Source organism: Lepus europaeus, chromosome 21 (assembly GCF_033115175.1).
Source record: "Lepus europaeus isolate LE1 chromosome 21, mLepTim1.pri, whole genome shotgun sequence".
Lineage (NCBI taxonomy): Eukaryota > Metazoa > Chordata > Mammalia > Lagomorpha > Leporidae > Lepus > Lepus europaeus.
This window is the reverse complement of record NC_084847.1, coordinates 1,231,178-1,249,585: the sequence shown is the minus strand read 5'-3', so window position 1 is coordinate 1,249,585 and position 18,408 is coordinate 1,231,178. Positions and strand designations below refer to the sequence as shown.

General features: G+C 67.3%; 1 protein-coding gene across 1 annotated transcript; it reads left to right on the top strand.

The window, feature by feature from the left end:
- Positions 1 to 9,088: 9,088 nt before the first annotated feature.
- Positions 9,089 to 14,006, top strand: HS3ST6 (heparan sulfate-glucosamine 3-sulfotransferase 6). The gene is made up of 2 exons (XM_062180450.1): positions 9,089 to 9,501; positions 13,391 to 14,006. The coding sequence occupies exons 1-2, from the start codon at positions 9,089 to 9,091 to the stop codon at positions 14,004 to 14,006; spliced, it is 1,029 nt and encodes a 342-aa protein (XP_062036434.1).
- Positions 14,007 to 18,408: the final 4,402 nt, after the last annotated feature.

The window sequence follows — 18,408 nt, the reverse complement described above, 5'->3', positions numbered from 1 at the left end:
GGAGGGGTGGACCCGCAGGCGAGGACAGCTCTGCTCTGCACCCCGGGCCCCGCCCACCACGCCCCTTCCCCACCTCAGGCCTCCTTGCTCATTCTGACTTGGAGTCAGCGGCCTCGGCTGCCTCCAGCTCGCTGGGCGACCCTGACCAGAACGCTGCCTCGCTCTGCAGCCGGTCCCCCCATGGGATGCGGGCAGAGAGGAGCCCTCCTGCAGGACGGGCAGGGGGCACCCAGGTGCACGAATTCTGCAGATCAGATCCCACGCTCCGAGCTGTGCCGGCCACTGGGCCATGGGTGCAGGGGAGGGTGTGCAGGGCTGGAGGCAGAGGGGCAGGTGGGGAGCAGGCAGCGTGAGACAGCAGTGAGCGTCTGTGTGGAGGAGCCCCACTCAGGAGGGCTCCCTGTGCTTACACCGTCCCCACCAGGCGCTGGATGTGGTCTGGGGGCCAGGACCCACGGCACCTGCTGCAGGTGCCCCTGATTCCTGCTCCCACCTCGGCCCTCACTCACCCCTCCCCGTGGACACTTCTGCACCCAAAGCTGGTCACCAGCTGCAGAGGAGCCCGGCTTGCGGGCTTCCCCAGGCCCTGGGGTCCATCAGCCGTCAGCACCGCCCCAGCCCAGCCTGCGGTCTGCCTATGCTCTCCCTCCATTGGTTCACCCCCAAATGGCCGCTATGGCTGGCGCTGCGCTGATCCGAAGCCAGGAGCCAGGTGTTTCCTCCTGGTCTCCCATGTGCGTGCAGGCCCCAAGCACTTGGGCCATCCTCCACTGCCTTCCTGGGCCACAGCAGAGAGCTGGCCTGGAAGAGGAGCAACCGGGACAGAACCGGCGCCCCAACCGGGACTAGAACCCGGGGTGCCAGTGCAGCAGGTGGAGGATTAGCCTAGTGAGCTGTGGTGCCAGCCGCCATGCTCCTTTGCACATCTGAGTTGCAGGAGTGGGGTGACTGGGCAGGGTAGGTCCAGTGGGCAGCTGGGAAGATAGGAGTGAGCCCAGGTCACGTTGGAGCCTGGAGCTGTGGGCGGGGCCTGGCTGCCAGGGGCTGGCGGGGGGAGAGGGCAGTGTTTCCAGCTCTAGGCCCCCACACCCCACCCCTCCTGCTGGGTGACCACCACCTCCTTCCAGCCACTCCTGGAGAGCCCGGCCCCTCCTCTCCAGCCTGTGCCCTCTGCCTTGCCTCCCCCAGGGCACGGGCGGCCGGTGTTCCAGTAGCTGGCAGGCCTGAGGCCCGTGGTCACCCGTGTGAGGTGGAACACGGAAGAAATGTGCCCTGCCAGCGGCCTGGCGCCCGGCCCAGCGGAGCCGGCAGCAAATGTTTGCAGAACGAATGTGGACTGAAAATGCTCTGGACTTTGGCCTGAGCGACCAGTGCCAGGGAGCACAGTGACCCCGGGGGAAGGGTGCCCAACAGTGGGGGGAGGCGGCCGGGAGGGTCAGCGAGGGCCGCTGCCGGGCCAGAGCACCAGGACCTGCTTCCCAGCCCCCGGCCCTGGCTCTCAGCCTACCGGCAGTGGTGCCAGGCAATGACCAGTGCGCAGGCGCTGGCGGGAGTTGGGGGGAGCCGAGGGCGGTGCCGCAGTTCCCCGAGGCGCCGCCGGGGGCGCTGCGGGGCGGATCGGACCGCAGGGCCCGGAGCTCCCGGCTGGGTGCCCGCCCGGGCCGCGAGGGATCAGCGCGGGCCTGCCTCGGCCCCTTCGGCTTCACAGCGCATCACGCCAGTGCCAGAGTCGCAGCAGGGTTCCCTGATGGGTGGGGACCAGCTGCTGGGCTTCACGAGGTGACCAAGGCCGCGGGAGCAGCCGAGGCCGGAGACACCTGGATCTGGACAGAGCTGGGGGTGGGCGTGGGTGGAGGCTCCAGGGTAGCGGGGTGGGGCCTCTCCCTGCTGGGTGCTGGCTCTAGGTCCCTGAGGCTGCACCTGCGGGACCCCTTTCCCTGCTCCTAGACGGCCGCCCCTACCAGGGTCACCTTTCCTGAGCCATCGGCAGGCCTGGAGCTCTGGCTGGGGGCTCCCACTGTTCTTGTGTTCTCTGGCTGGGCCCAGCTCCGTTTGCTGCCTGGAGGCAGGCCACAGGCCCCCAGAGGCCAGCCTAGAGGGGTGTTGCTGGAGTTGGCCGGTCCATCTTCCTCGTCCCCTCTCCCTGTGTGTCCCCATACCTGAGGCTGCGCCCCTCCCCACTGAGGGGCACGGGGGCCCCCTGTCTGCCTTTCCCACTAAGACAGGCTGAAGAGCCCCTCAAAGCTGTGGCCCACAGCGTGGCCTCTCTGCAGACCCCAGTGTGCATGGTCTCAGGACCCCTGCAGGAGCTGGGGGCGCAGATGCAGGGACCGCAGGACCACCGTCACCCTGCTCTGGCCCTGGCCACCAGGGTGGGGCAAGAGGCTCGGGGAAGAGTTGAGGAGGGGGCTCCGGTGACTGGGAGGGGAGGCTGCTGGGGTGGGGGCCCCCAGTGCCTGTCTCCCTGTAGACTGGTCGTGGGCTGTGGTCCTGCCCTGGCTTCCTGGTCTCCAAACAGGACTTTGCAGGCCGCACTGCAGGAGGTGGAGCAGTGGAGAGGGGGGAGCTGGCGACTGGAGCTAGGGCCCCCTGGGGGCTGCTGCCAGATACCCGTTTCCATCCCGCTCTGAGCCGGGAGCCGCTGGTGTGTGGATGAGGGGGGCATCGAGGGGCAGGGCAGGGCTGCCAGGATGAGTCGTCGTCCCCGGGAAGCGGGGGTGGCCTGGGTCTTGAAGTCTAGGAGGGGCTGGGCAGGGGAAGGGCAATTGCACAAGGTGCAGTGGTTTGGGCTGTGAGCCGAGTGCAGGGGTGGGAAGCGAGGGGCTGGAGTGGGGCCCTCCACGGGGGTCCTGCCCACTGTGCAGGCTGGGCTTGCTCCAGAGTGGGCCCCCTGGCCCCCACTTTGGTGTGTAGGGAGATTCCCCATCCGTGCCCAGGCACGCCCGCACAGCATCCGCTGGCAGGTTCGTGAGGTCCCGTGTCCTCCGCGGAGTGTGGGGCCTTCCGCCTGCACCCCAGCTCCTTGTTGCTGGGGGGCAGACTGCAGCCCGGTGATGCACAGGGATCGTCTCCAGGGCCTGGGGGGTCCCTGTGGTGCCCAGGGGCCAGGCGTGGCCATGAACCTGGAGGAGTGGGGCGGGGCGAGGCGTGAGCGTCTCCTAAGCCAAGGCAGACCCACCTTGGGGATACAGGCTACTGTTCCGGCCCTCCCACAGCAGAGCTGGGTCTGCCAGTCGAGAGCCCTAGCTGCATCGCTGGGCTCTGAGCTGGGCCAGGCTGGAGCCCAGGGACGGCTCTCAGAGCGCAGTTAGGAGTCTTTGGAGAAGCAGGTGGCCCCAGGCCCCTGATCTCTCCAGGACACCTGTGGGAGTGGACTGTGGGTGGCCCGGGGGGGTCTTCTGCAGGAGAGGGGTCTGACTCCTCCTGGGAGCCCCTGGAAGCCCCAAAACCCTTGCCCATCATTGTCACCTGGAACCCAGGTTCTGGCACACGAGACCTCAGACAGCTTCTCCCTCCAGGGTCCCCTGGGGTGGGTGCAGCGGCGGGACACCCCTTGTGCTGTGGTCACTGTGATACGTCCTCTGCCTTCTGATCTTAACCTTCATGGAGCGCTCAGGAGCCAGGCATTTGAGGTGGGGGCTGCTAGCCCTGCCCCACCCCAGCAGCCCCCCCGGGCTCCTTCCCCACCAGGCTGACAGAGAACAGTGGACTCTGGGGGTGGGGGTGAGGGGAGGTCTCTCTTGGGGGCCCCTTCCCTGGAAGGAGCCACAGCCTTTGTGTGTTGGGTCAAATCCAGCATCCGAAGTGGGAAACCCCCACACAAATCAAGCTGGGCCCCTCCCCACCGCTCCCTTTGCAGGCTGTGGGAACAGGTCTGGGGGGTGAGGGTGTGGTCTGAGGCGGGCAGCTCCTGGAGCCCCCCGTGGTCCCCCAGGAGGGACCAGCTGCCAGTGTCACCCATCACTCCCTGGAGGGCGGCTGCTGTGGGGGCCCCGGGCTGGATGCCCACCCTGGGGAGGGGGCAGGCTGGGCGAGAGGCAGAGTGGTGTGGCACTCAGGCCTGCAGCCCCAGGAGGGGCCAAGACTGGCCTGCCCACTGCTGTTCGGGAGTTCATGGGTAGGTGGAGACAGATGCCAATCACATGCACATGTGGTCCATGGGGCCAGGCTGGGCCTCCTCCTCGTGACCTGGTGTCCCACTGGTGTCCCCCGTCCCCTCCTGCTTTGGCCCATGGAGTTGTCTCCCCAGGGATGGTGTTTACCTGGCCAGGCAGCCCCTGCTGCTCAGCCCATGGCCCCCGCCCATTCCCTCCTCCCAGTCCCCTCTCCGAGCCTCACGATGCACCTGCTGGCTGAGCTAAGGAGGTGGACACACAGACCGCTGTCTGCCCGTCCCACCCAGACTGGGGTCCAGATCAGCTTGGGCTGTGTGCGACTTGCAGCTCAGGCCCCGGAGGGGATCCTGTGGCCAGAAGGAACCTGCTGGGCCCTGTTTCTTGGTAGAGGAGGTGCAGCCAGACACAGCAGGTGGGAGGGGACCCGCTGGGGCCTGTGTGGCTCAAAGAGGGAGGCCCACAGGGAGAAGCGGGCAGGGCTGGGGCGGAGAGGAGGGGGCAGCCCTGTGTGTGGGCAGCAGAGTTTCTGATATTACCAGATTCAGGCTCAGAGCGACTCTTCCCACGGGGCTAGCACCGAGTTCCCGGACAACCGGCCACGGCACTGCCAGTGTTCACCAAGAGAAAGAAACCAAACACACGTCCACGCATGCACAGCGGCAGTGCCGACGTGGGGACGGCCTGATGGTCTGCAGCCGGCTAAGTAGCAAAATGTGGTCTCTTCTCGCCAGGGGACGTTGTGTGGGCCGAGCGCCTGAGCCTGGGTCCCGACGCCCTGTTCCCATCAGGTGGTGGGTGTGGGCCTGAGCCCTGGGTCCCGACGCCCTGTTCCCATCAGGTGGTGGGTGTGGGCCTGAGCCCTGGGTCCCGACGCCCTGTTCCCATCAGGTGGCGGGCGTGGGCCTGAGCCTGGGTCCTGACGCCCTGTTTCCATCAGGTGGTGGGCGTGGGCCTGAGCCCTGGGTCCCGACGCCCTGTTCCCATCAGGTGGCGGACGTGGGCCTGAGCCTGGGTCCCGACGCCCTGTTCCCATCAGGTGGCTGGTGTGGGCCTGAGCCTGGGTCCCGACGCCCTGTTCCCATCAGGTGGCGGATGTGGGCCTGAGCCTGGGTCCCGACGCCCTGTTCCCATCAGGTGGTGGGCGTGGCCTGAGCCTGGGTCCCGACGCCCTGTTCCCATCAGGTGGTGGGCGTGGGCGTGAGCCCTGGGTCCCGACGCCCTGTTCCCATCAGGTGGTGGGCGTGGGCCTGAGCCTGGGTCCCGACGCCCTGTTCCCATCAGGTGGCGGACGTGGGCCTGAGCCTGGGTCCCGACGCCCTGTTCCCATCAGGTGGCGGACGTGGGCCTGAGCCTGGGTCCCGACGCCCTGTTCCCATCAGGTGGTGGACGTGGGCCTGAGCCTGGGTCCCGACGCCCTGTTCCCATCAGGTGGCGGACGTGGGCTTGAGCCTGGGTCCCGACGCCCTGTTCCCATCAGGTGGTGGGCGTGGGCCTGAGCCTGGGTCCCGACGCCCTGTTCCCATCAGGTGGTGGGCGTGGGCCTGAGCCTGGGTCCCGACGCCCTGTTCCCATCAGGTGGTGGGTGTGGGCCTGAGCCTGGGTCCCGACGCCCTGTTCCCATCAGGTGGTGGGTGTGGGCCTGAGCCTGGGTCCCGACGCCCTGTTCCCATCAGGTGGCGGGCGTGGGCCTGAGCCCTGGGTCCCGACGCCCTGTTCCCATCAGGTGGTGGGCGTGGGCCTGAGCCTGGGTCCCGACGCCCTGTTTCCATCAGGTGGCGGACGTGGGCCTGAGCCTGGGTCCCGACGCCCTGTTCCCATCAGGTGGCGGGCGTGGGCCTGAGCCTGGGTCCCGACGCCCTGTTCCCATCAGGTGGCGGGCGTGGGCCTGAGCCTGGGTCCCGACGCCCTGTTCCCATCAGGTGGCGGGCGTGGGCCTGAGCCTGGGTCCCGACGCCCTGTTCCCATCAGGTGGTGGGCGTGGGCCTGAGCCCTGGGTCCCGACGCCCTGTTCCCATCAGGTGGCGGACGTGGGCCTGAGCCTGGGTCCCGACGCCCTGTTCCCATCAGGTGGCGGATGTGGGCCTGAGCCTGGGTCCCGACGCCCTGTTCCCATCAGGTGGTGGGCGTGGGCCTGAGCCTGGGTCCCGACGCCCTGTTCCCATCAGGTGGCGGGCGTGGGCCTGAGCCCTGGGTCCCGACGCCCTGTTCCCATCAGGTGGTGGGCGTGGGCCTGAGCCTGGGTCCCGACGCCCTGTTTCCATCAGGTGGCGGACGTGGGCCTGAGCCCTGGGTCCCGACGCCCTGTTCCCATCAGGTGGTGGGCGTGGGCCTGAGCCTGGGTCCCGACGCCCTGTTCCCATCAGGTGGCGGACGTGGGCCTGAGCCTGGGTCCCGACGCCCTGTTCCCATCAGGTGGCGGACGTGGGCCTGAGCCTGGGTCCCGACGCCCTGTTCCCATCAGGTGGCGGATGTGGGCCTGAGCCTGGGTCCCGACGCCCTGTTCCCATCAGGTGGTGGGCGTGGGCCTGAGCCTGGGTCCCGACGCCCTGTTCCCATCAGGTGGCGGGCGTGGGCCTGAGCCTGGGTCCCGACGCCCTGTTCCCATCAGGTGGTGGGCGTGGGCCTGAGCCCTGGGTCCCGACGCCCTGTTCCCATCAGGTGGTGGGTGTGGGCCTGAGCCTGGGTCCCGACGCCCTGTTCCCATCAGGTGGTGGGCGTGGCCTGAGCCTGGGTCCCGACGCCCTGTTCCCATCAGGTGGCGGGCGTGGGCTTGAGCCCTGCCTGGGCTCCCAGTCCTGGCCGCAGGGGATTGTGGGCTGACTTCTCAGCTGCAGCTTCTGTGGGCATCAGGGAGTGAACCTCTGTCCACCTGACTGGCCGCCTCTCACATCCGTGAAAGACAAATAAAAATAAAAACAAAGGAAGGTGGCGTCGACACCTGCTCCAGCGCAGACGAGCCTGGAACACATGGAACACATGGGCAAAGGGACAGGTGGCTGCCCAAGTCCTTTCCCAGGAGATGTCCAGGGACACGGGGGAGGGGCCGTGGGCAGCGGGTGATGACAATGTCCTGGGGTTGCTTGTGGATGAGTGCACACTGCAAACCGCAGTTCGAGCTGCTGGGCTCAAGGTATGTGAATTACATCTCCGGGAAGCTGTTCCGAGAGGACTTGAGTCAGCCTTGGGGGCTCAGGGGTGGCCGGCGTCCAAGCCTCCTGGCCCACCCCCTCCCCATCCCAGAGAACAGCCTGAGCTCCGCCCTCCCCAAGCGCCCTACTGAGCCTGCACCTGGACGTTGCCTCTGGGATGCTGTCCTCCTCGCCTGCCCACCACCTCCAGAAAGCCCTCCTGGCCTCTCCCTGACTCCTGTCCGTCCATTAGCTGGACGTATCCACTGCCTCCTGCGTGCCGGTCCTGTGTTAGGTGTGGGAACACCTGGGTAAGCTAACAGCCCCAATGCTGCCATCCTGGGCACCGCCAGATTCGCACCCACCCCTCACCCTAGAGCCAGGTGGTGGGAGAGGGGAGGGGCAAGCTTCCAAGCTCTCCAAGAAGACCCCCGATCCTTGGCCCCCACTCCTCCTTGGTGTTCTGCTGTTCTCTGCCAATTCCTCCGGCAACGTTCTCCCTGCCTTCAGCTGGTGAGGGGGACTGAGCAAAAGTCTGCCAGCAGGGGGCGCAGCAGGGCAAGGGCCAGCAGGTGGAGAGGCCTGAGTGGTAGCCCTGAGGGGGGTGCTGCTGGGTGGGGCCGCGCAGCTCTGAGAACCAGCCTGGCTGGAACCAATCCTGCTTTCAGCCAGACCAGAACTTCCTGCGACTCGGTGAGCGCCAGCATGCTCGCCAGACACTGCTGGGCCTAGACCTCACCTCGGGGCTCCTGGCCGAGGCTTGTCCTGACCAGCGGGTGCAGCCCTAGCCTGGCGGGCCTCACCCCAGTGGCCCCAGGTGGTGCTCGCTGCCGGGGCTGCCCCTGAGTGGGAGCTCTGAAATGTTTCCAGTCATGGGCGCCCTGCACCAGAGCTCAGGCTGGGAAGGCTGGGCAGAGGCAGAGAGGCCCCGGGCGGTGCCAGCTTCACCCCCAGGGAGCGGCTTGCCCTCTGGCTCCCTGCCTTCCTAGCAGGCTGTGCAGGGCAGGCAGGTGCAGCCTTGAGCTGGGACCTGGGGTCGGGGGGGCCTGGTCGGGACCCTGCTCCTTCTCCCCCTCCAGCAGAGCCTCCAGGGTTTTCACACCGGGGTGGGGGGCGGCTTCGCCATCTTCCCCTATAGGTCAGTGACCCCTGTCAAACCAAAGGTGGGCCGGGCGCGGCAGACAGCAGCGCCCCCACAAAGGTTCTGGAGGCTCAGGTCTGAGTTCAGCTCACCCCGGGGTGTCGCTGGCCTCTTTCGCCGCCGGAACCAGCCCGCTCTGGCCCTGACGATTGGCATGGCCACCTCGTTCCCTGCTGCAGACCCCCACTCCGTTCTGGGAAACCTTCTGTGCCCCAGGCTCCCGACCTGGCTCTGACCCTGCTTTGCGAGCCAGGCCCGCGAGTCCACGCAACTCTTTGGTCCACCAGGCCCAGCGACCTGGCTGGGCTCCGCCCGCGCACCTGCGGTGCTGGTTCCGGAGGGGTGGGACCGGCAGGTGCGGTGAGGGCGGTCGTGGGGCCCGTACGCAGCCCTGTCACTGCCCCACATCGCCCCCGCACAGGGCTGAAGACCCCCGAACCAGCGCGCCCCAACCAGGGTCTCCCGGCAGGGGTAGGCAGATTCGGATGGTACCCGCGGCTTCCCGCGTGTCCCAGGCGGGGCCGCAACCCGGGAAGGGGCGGAACGTCTAGGTCCCGCCCACGTCCCCGCCCCGCGCCCCAGTCCGAACGTTCGGACCCCGGGAGCGGAGTAGAAGCCCGGCGCTGGCGACCTGAGCACCGCGCGGGCCGGGATGCGCGCCCGCCTGCGGCCCCCGCTCCCGGCCCTGCGCGCCGTGCGACCCCATGGCAGGTAGCGGCGGCCTAGGCGACCGGGCCGGCGTCGGCCAGGGCGCGGGGGCCGGGCCCGGGCCAGCGCTGCGGGCACCCCGCGGGCCGCTGGTGCTCTGCGCGCTGGTGCTCGGCGCCTACTGCCTCTGCGCCCTCCCGGGCCGCTGTCCTCCGGCCGCCCGCGCTCCCGCACCGGCTCCCGCGCCCTCCGAGACGCCCCTCGCCGCCCACCGCCCCGGCGCGCTCGGCCTGCCCAGGGCCAGAAGCCCGGGACGCCGGCGCTTGCCACAGGCGCTCATCGTGGGCGTGAAGAAGGGCGGCACGCGCGCCCTGCTGGAGTTCCTGCGGCTGCACCCCGACGTCCGCGCCCTGGGCTCCGAGCCCCACTTCTTCGACAGGTGCTACGAGCGCGGCCTCGCCTGGTACCGGTGAGCGCCCTGTCCGCCCGGTGCGCACGGCTGCGGGTGCCGGCCGGGGAGGGCGTGGTGCGCGCGGGTCTCACTGGGCACCCAGCGGGCCAGGCCTGATACCAGCTGGCGAGGGCCCCAGGCGTGGCCTCTGGGCGGGGCCCCGGGAGGCGGGTGCTACCTGGAGCGGGACTTCCTTTGAGAAGCTTTGACAAAGCGCGCTAGGTTAGGATGTACGGAATGGCTCCGCCGGAAGTGGTTTCAACCCCGGGGCAGGTTGGTGGGAGCCTTGACGCTGGTCCCCGAGTCGTGCCCGCCTGACCACCAGCCTGTTACCTTGGGATGGTCCTGGGCTTCCCTGCGGCTGCTCCAAAGAGTCCTCCTTCCCTCCCCAAGACCCCCCCCCCCCAGCTCCTGGGAGTCTGGGAGGTCTCAGTGGACGGGAAGGGTTGCCCGTAGGTGAGTGCCCAGAAGTGGGGTTGGCTCCTGCACCTGTCCCCGTGGACTGGGTGAATGGTGGGCTGTGGGAGTACTGGGCTGGCTGAAGCAGCTTGTCCCGGTGGCTGGCCCTGAGGCTCTGCCCGCTGCCTCCTCCAGCTGAGCCCATGCCAGGGACGGTGTCCTGTCCTTCCTGCAGGGCAGTGAGGGCCGTGAACCTCCCACCCCAAGCTGGCTGCAACCCTAAGCTAGAGCTGGGCCCCTGGTGAGCTGATGGGCATGGGGGACCCGGACTCAGACCGCAGGGACCTGTTTCTCTGGGCCAGATTCCCCCCTACTCCCCCTTGCTAGATTTGGAGGGCAGGGAGGGGCCAGGGACCGGGGGTCTGGGTCCTGAGACCCCAGGAGTTGGTGCTGTGGAGTGAGGGGCCGAGTCCACCCTTGCAGCGCCCAGCTCGGGGCCCAGGGAGGCCACTGACTGTTCTGCTCAGAGAGGGGAGGGTCAGCAGAGAAGGGGCTGGGCCCCCAGCTTTGGCGGAGTCGGGGGCAGATCTGCACTGGCCTGAGGAGCTGCAGGGAGGCTGGGACGCTGCTTCGTCCTCAGAGGCTTCCCAGAGGGTCCAGGGTGTGCAGGCATGTCCAGGCCCACCCTGGACGTGAGCAGAGTCTAGCTGCTAGGCATCTGTGTGTGGCCACTTGCCCGATGTGTACAAACGTTCCTGGGCCTGTGGTGCCCGATCGTCCCATCAACCAATCACAGCTGTGCCCGGGCCTCTGAAAATGCGCACGCTGCCTCAGTTTCCCCCCCCACGGGCAGCGCCGTGTGTCCTCACTGCTGGGCTGAGCCTCCTGGCCTGCAGAGCCCTGCGCCGGGCCGGACACTGGGGGACTGGAGGCAGAGGAGCAGCAGCCGGTGCCCTCTGTTGAGTGTTTCCAGGACACTGTTCTAGTGGGCTGCACTGACTTCCCTCTGGGCAGAGGCCCCTGGGTTGACCTGGCCAAGCCTGTCCCCTCTCCTGGCCTCTGTCGGTGCACTGTTCAGGCTTTGGAGGCCCTCGGCCTGGAGACTGCGGCTCCTGAGGACCCCCAGACTCAGATAGCATTGGTTCATCCATTCGTTGAGCGCCTTCTGGGTTTTTGTTTGTTTGGGGATCTATTTATTTCAAAGGCAGAGCGAGGGAGAGATGGAGAGAGTGAGATCTTCCATTTGCTGGTCCACTCCCCAGAGAGCTGGCTGCAGTGGCCAGGACTGGGAACTCCATCCGGTGGCAGGGACTGGAGCAGTTGGGCTGTTTCCCAGGTGCAGAGTAGCCGGGTGGGGGCGGAGTGGCCGGGAGTCTGACTGACGTGGGAGCTCAGCCACAGCACTGGCCCCGAGCACCTTCTGTTTGCCAGGGTCTCAACCCCGAGGTCTAGGCTGGGAGGGGCCCATTTGGGGGTGGGGGCGATACTTTGACCGTGATATTTTGGAAGGGTACCAGGAGGTGAGGAGGGGTGCAGGAGAGGGAACCCCTTTATTTCCTGGAAGCAAGAGCAGCAGATGCTGGGAGCAGGGTCTGGCCATGCAGGGTCTGGCCCAGGCTCCTGCGGCTGGCGTGCTGACTCCCAGCTCCCAGCACTCTGAAACCAGGAGAACCACACCCAGCTCTGCTGGGTGGGGCCCAGGCCAGGTGTGGGGTGCAAGGGACAACGAGACAGAACAGGGGAGCGGCCGGGGCCAGATGGGAGTCAGGAGGGGCTACAGTGTAGGGGTGAGCGTCCTGTCCCCCTCATCTCCCGGCAGTGTCTGCAGCCCCCCCAAGCGCCAGTCCCCACTGTCTGTACCAGGGCTGGGACAGGCGGGGAGGGAACTCTTGGAGCAGCCTGTGGCAGCCGTGGGCCCAGGGTCCTGCCCCTCCTCCCCCTCCAAGGTGCCCTCTGCTCCTCTGCCTTCCCCAGAGAGAAGGTTCCGGGGTCTCCTAGCAGGAGCCCAGGGGCTGGGGGTGCTCAGAACCAGGGTCCAGTGTGGGAAAGGAAGAGAGGGCTCCTGGGGCCACCTCCTTCCCTGTGAGGGCGGAGGGGACGGCTGGTGCCCCTGACGAGGTCTGGGGGTCCCACTCCCAGCACCCACGCCAGCCTCTGTGGGTCCCAGCACTGAGGTCCAGTCAGGGGCTCCCCTGATCGTGCCTCCCTGTCTGGGGAGGGGCCCTGGGCTGGCCTTGTGGGTCTCTGAATTCAGCCCCACCCCACCCCACAGTGGGTTCCCAGGGCATGGAGGGCAGGGGTGTGGAGGAGAAGCCAAACAGAACCCCTCCCCAGTGGGCTGGGAGGGGCAGAAGTGCCCACCCTCAGGAGACCCCCGGTGCCTCTGACCGAGCCTCAGGGTGCCTGCCTGTCGCTCTGTCACCAGGAACCAGCTCTGCACAGGGCTTTGTTCATGTGCTGGGGAGACGCGCACGCCACCCACCCAGGAGCCTCCCTCCCGTCCCGCTGCCAGGGCCCCGAGCTGAGTGCCCAGCACAGGGCATCTGGGCCAGGCTGCCCTGAGTTTCCTCGGGGGTCTGAGCGGGGAGAGGAGACAGAGGCCCTGCCTGCCACGGGCTGGAGTCTGGGGGCCACTCTGGCCAGCGGAATCCAGGAATTTGCCCCGGGAGTCACCTCCTGACTGCAGGCAGGACCGGGCAGGGCTGGGCATGGCTGGGCACAGACACCCGTCCCCACCTAGCACAGTCCCCATGGTCCCTGCCTCCTCTGACCCAGTTCCCAGACCTCCCTGGAGCTGTTTGCTCAGCTGCCCCGCCCCGCCCTGCCCCACCCAGCCTCACCCAGCATCACCGGGTGGACAGGTGCTGCCTGGGACCGCGATGGGGTGCCTGGGCCTGCCCTGCTGGGAGCTCAGGTCGTGGCCATGCAGCTGTAGTCAGCCGAGTCCCCCTGGCCCCTGGCGTGGGGGTCAGTGCTCCTCTCCTGTGTCAGGACAGGGCCTCAGGCTGGGCACAGCGGCGTCGATAACTTGTGCTGAGTGGGCCAGGTCGAAGGGAATTAGCAGGGAGGCAGCTCGGGCTGGGGGAGGGAGGGGAGGGAGGCTGACCCTTTGCCGGGCACTTGTCGATAGCTGGGCGCCCTCGGCTGCAGAGTGACGGGGTGACCGTGGGTGTTTCTGGCTCAGAGGCCGTGGAGCTGGCCTCGGGGTGAGAGAGCAAGGACAGGGCTGGGCGCTGGGTAGCTCCCCAGGGGGTGGGTCTGGTGGGTGGGGACAGAGACCGTGCAGAGATGCTAATGGCCGTGAGGGGCGCCTCGCCTGGCCCCTGAGACCATCCCTGCTCTCCCTAGAGCAGCCCCGAGCCAGGGCCGCCTGGTGGTGGGTTCCCCTGCAGGCCCCCATAGGCTGGGCCCCTTGCATCCTGCCTGAGGGGGGGAGGGGGGCGTCCTAGGGCTTCCTTGCAGGCAGGGGAGGGGTCTCTGAGGCCGCCCCTCCCGGGTCGTCCCCCAGGAGCCTGATGCCGCGTACCCTGGACGGGCAGGTCACCATGGAGAAGACCCCCAGCTACTTCGTGACTCGCGAGGCCCCCCCTCGCATCCTTGGCATGTCGCCGGACACCAAGCTGATCGTGGTGGTGAGGAACCCCGTGACCCGGGCCATCTCCGACTACGCCCAGATGCTGTCCAAGACCCCAGGCCTGCCCAGCTTCCGCGCCCTGGTCTTCCGCCACGGCCTGGGCCCCGTGGACACGGCCTGGAGCGCCGTGCGCATCGGCCTCTACGCCCAGCACCTGGACAACTGGCTGCGTTACTTCCCGCTGTCCCACTTCCTGTTTGTCAGCGGCGAGCGCCTGGTCAGCGACCCGGCCGGGGAGGTGGGCCGCGTGCAGGACTTCCTGGGCCTCCGGCGGGTCGTCACGGACAAGCACTTCTACTTCAACGCCACCAAGGGCTTCCCCTGTCTCCAGACAGCCCAGGGGCGCAGCCGCCCGCGCTGCTTGGGCAAATCCAAAGGCCGGCCCCACCCCCGGGTGCCGGAGGCCGTAGTCCGGCGCCTGCGGGACTTCTACCGGCCCTTCAACCGCAGGTTCTACCAGATGACCGGCCATGACTTTGGCTGGGACTGAGCGGAGCCCGGCCAGCCCTGCCCCCGGCGCCTGGCACTTTGGTGGGCACCTGCCGGGTGCAGAGAGGCACCGTGCTTATGAAATAAAGCTCGGACCCGGTCCCTTGGCTTGGCCTTGAGGGCAGAAGGCGTGGCCGCCTTGACTGGGGCACATCTCCTCCCAGACCCATCCCTCCTGCGCCCTCAGGGGCTGCCCACAGCTGAGCCCTCCTCTCGGCCCTGGGAGGCCAGGATGTGGAGATCGAGGCCCCGGGCTGCCTCTGTGCTGTGGGGCAGGACTAACGCTGGGTCTGTTCAGCTCGGGGCCCAGTGCACACTCCCTCCTGCAAGCCCCATGGGCAGCTGGGGCGGATGTGGGGTGCATGCTAGCAGATCCAGGGCAGCCTGGCCTGCCCAGCCAGCCCCGCCCACACCCAGTTCTGCCGCCTTCACCCTGCACCGCCCCCTGCGCCAGGGCTGGAAGGCCTGCCCAGCTGCAGCCCAGCTGCCTGTTGGGAACCCAGGCCGGGCAGTCTTGGGCGGGCTCCAGCGCCCCCCCCTCCACCCCTCCCAGGGGAATGTGAGGCCCGGCCTCGGTGCCCCTCCTCCCCACCTCGGTGGTGACTCTCACCTGCTCCTGGCCTCGTGCTGTCTGCCAGGTGCCCACCAGCTGCCCTGACAAGGCCCTCAGAGCCTGCGTGGGCCCAGGCCTGGGGTGCCAGGGCTGCCCAGGGCCTAATGTGGTCTCTGTGGCCCGGGCTGCTCCTGGGCTCTCTCGGCCTGGCCTTGGCCCTGATGTGACCTTTGTCCCTCTGACCTCCTTGGAGCCACTCTCCATCCTGGGATCCAGGAACACAGACAGCGAGGGAGGATTTGTGAAGGGTGGGCAGCTGACCAGCGAGGTCCACTGTGGGCTGGTGGCCGCCGGCCATCACCGGGGCCATAAGAGGCGTCCATCTGCAGCTGCTCTGAGGACCCAGGTCCTCAGGTCCCAGGCTCCAGGTCCTTCCCTCCCAGCCTGGCTCCAGGCTCCCCTCCCACGACCCACCCAGGGGCAGTAGAGCACTGTGCTGAGCAGATGTGTGTCCAGCTGTGGGCGGGCTGGGTGCACAGCCGGCTCCATGGCTCAGAGCTCTGACAGGTGAGGGAAGGGCTGACCTAGCTGATGGTCGAGAGGAGGAGCCAGACGCCACTCGGAGCCCCTGCAGTGGGGGCAGAGCCTGGCTTGGCAGCTCTGTCTCCAGCCCCTCCTGGTGCCCAGCCCCCTAAGTACTTGCCACCACAGCTACCCCCTGGGTGTGAGAGGGAGGAGACTGGGTAGGACAGCGCTGGCCTGGGCTCTGTACCCAGCCTGTTGCCGGCACTCAGCCTTCTTGTGGGGCCTGGACACGTCTTTCGTTCTCCTGCAATGAGCTCTCTGTGTAGTGGCCAGACTAAGCCAATCCCATTGTTTTAAAGCACTCCACCCCCAGTGCTTCTAGGGTGCACACCAGACGCCTGACGACAGCTACGGGGGCCTGGAAGGCTCAGTCATCCTGCCTGCCCCGTCAGCCCTGCACTCCTGCCACGCTGGACCCTGCTGGCTCAGGACACTTGCCCCGTGAGATCTGACCTCACGGCCTTTGCACCTGCTGTTCCTGTCCTCGCAGATGGTGCCATGGAGAGGGTGCTGTGCTCCCACTGTGGCTGCCCTGCTACCCCCCCAACCCTTGGGGCTCCTTTTCTGAGCCCACCAGGGGGCCGCCAGCCTCTTTCTGGATGCCCTGGGCATGGGGCTAGAGGCGGGGCATGGGTTTGCCGGGCCTGGGGGCCGGGGCCCAGGGCTCAGAGAGCAAACCCTGGAAGCAGCAGCAGAGAGGGTGCCCGGTGTGTTCGGGCCTCCGGCAGCGGAAGCTTCGCCAGAGCAGCCCTGCCCGGTGCGCGCCGTCCAGCCAAGGGCAGATGCGGTGGGTCCTGCTGTGGGAGTGTGGCTCCCCGGAAGAGCCATGGCCTTCCATTTAACCCCGGATTGCTTCCCGGCTGCCCCGTGGGTTTTCCATGGCGGGATGTTCCAGATGGGGAGAGACGCGCTGATTCAGTTACCCTCTTCCTGTCTACGCCATGGGGGAAAAGGGGCCCCCTTCCTGCCGCTCCTACCCCAGGCAGGCTGGGAGGGGTCTGCGGGGGGGTGATGCTTCCCAGGGAGGGGCTGGCGCTGGACCCGCCTCCCCTTTGGGAACCCCCCGCCCCGTCCTGCCAGCAAACCTGGAGGATTGAAGACCGACTCCCGGCAGCCCATGGACACGGAAGCGACAGGTGCAGCCTGGTCCATCCCTACAGCACAGACGACCCGGCAGGGAAAGCCATGATGTCTGACACCTGCTGCCGTGCTGATGAGCCCTGAAAACAGGGCGCTAAGGGAGGCCCGGCCTTGCACCCCCCAGAACCAGCGAGTGTGTAGAGACGGAAGCAAGTGGCGGTCGCCCCGGGGCTGGGGGTCCTGGGGAGGACTGCTCAGTGGCTCAGGTGCTCCTTTTGGGGCAAGAGAATGTTCTGGCACTGCAGAGGTGGGGGCTGCACAACACTGTGAGTGCGGTAAACGCTACAGGAACGTCCACCCGAAAATGGGCGACTTTGTGTGAATTCCAACATGGTTTTTTTACAGATTTATTTTATTCATTTGAAAGGCGGAGTTACGGGTCGGGGCGGGAGAGAGAGAGAGAGAAATCTTCCATCAGTGTTTCACTTCCCAGATGGCCACAATGGCCAGGGCTGGGTCAGGCTGAAGCCAGGAGCTTCTTCCCGGTCTCCCACGTGGGTGCAGGACCCAGGAGCTTGGGCCATCCTCCTCTGTTTTCCCAGCCACATTAGCAGGGAGCTGTATCGGAAGTGGAGCAGCCAGGACCCAAGCCGGTGCCCACATGGGACGGTGCGGTCAGTCGTGGGAGGCCTCCGTTGGGTCTCGGACAGCGTGAAGGCTCCTTCAAGGAAGGCAGGCGGATGTCACACGGTGCGGGGGCATCCAGGGAGCCTCTCCTGGGAGGGGTGAGGGGCACTTCACCAGAGTCCAGCTCTGCAGGTGGGAGCTGGGAGCAGGATCCGTTCCCGGCCTGAGGGTCTCGAGGGTGGCTCCTTCGGTTCCTGCCCCAGCCGGCGCCTTCTCACCTGCTCCATCAGCCCCCGGCTCAACCTCGGAGGACGGTGTCCGCAGGTCCCCAGCTCTCACTTCCACTTCTCCAGCGGCCCTGGATCGAGAGCCGGCTGCTCCACTTCCGATCCAGCTCTCTGCTGTGGCCTGGGAAAGCAGTGGAAGACGGCCCAGGTCGTTGGGCCCCTGCACCCGCGTGGGAGACCCAGGAGCTCCTGGCTCCTGGCTTCGAATTGGCTCAGCTCCGGCCGTTGCAGCTATCTGGGGAGTAAACCAGCAGATGGGAGACATCTCTCTCTCTCTCTCTGCCTTTGACTCTGCCTCTCTGTAACTCTGCCTTTCAAATAAATAAATCTTTAAAAATTATGTTAATGTTTTAATTTGAGAGACAGAGAGACAGCTCCCGCTCCACTCCCCAGAGCCTGCAGTGACCGGGGCTGAGCCGACGCTGAAGCTGGGAGCCGGGAACTCCATCCGGGTCTCCCACACGGGTGCAGGGGCCCAAGCGCCCAAAGTGTTCCCTGCTGCCTCCCAGAGTGAATTAGTGGGGAGCTGAGGGTAGAAGCCCAAGGCAGGTGTGAAGCCAGCACTCTGATAAGGATGTGAGCAGCACCGTCTCGGGCTGGGCCTTTGGTCCAGTAACTAAGCCCCAGCTGCGATGCCCGCAGCCCATGTCGGCGGGCCTGGGTTTGAGCCCTAGCTACACCCGCCACGTGGTGGCTCAAGCAGTTAGGCCAGCAGCAAGGGGAGCGCTGAGGCCAGAGCCAGGCCTCCCAGGGAGGTGGGCAGGGCAGGGAGATGGCGTGTGACAGGGGCAGCCCTGGTTATTGGCCCTGGCCCGGGGGACTGCTGTGAGCACTAGGTGAGATGGCTCGGAGGAGGGTGCTGGACGGCGGGGGTGGGGGTGGGGGTCTCTAAGTAACAGGTACCAGGCAGACAGACCCAGAGCCTCGGAAAACACACCTGGATGCCGGTGGAGCTGTTCTCTTCAGACCTCGGCCCGCGCCTCACCCGGCGCACTCATCGAAGACACACACCGCGCTCAGGCTGGTTCTGGGAACCAGGCTGCCGGGGTCGCTGGCTGGGCATGTCCTGGGCACCCCAGCTCTGAGACCTCCCCCCCACCCCCCGGCGGAGGCCGTGAGTCCAGAAACGGCTGGAAGGATGGGGGCAAGCTGGCCTGAGGCCAGGTACTGGGGTCCAGAGGCAGGGCTCCGCCCTTGGACAGGCACCAAGGTGGGCTGTGGGCAGGGCCTGGGGCCAGCAGCGAGACTGGATGGACGGCAGCCCACTGGGG

What these genes read in the sequence shown, in the direction of transcription:
- HS3ST6 (XM_062180450.1), top strand. Translation starts at nt 9,089, where the DNA reads ATGGCAGGTAGCGGCGGCCTAGGCGACCGGGCCGGCGTCGGCCAGGGC. An exon ending in CGCGGCCTCGCCTGGTACCG is followed by an intron (nt 9,502 to 13,390) that starts GTGAGCGCCCTG and finishes GTCGTCCCCCAG; the next exon opens with GAGCCTGATGCCGCGTACCC.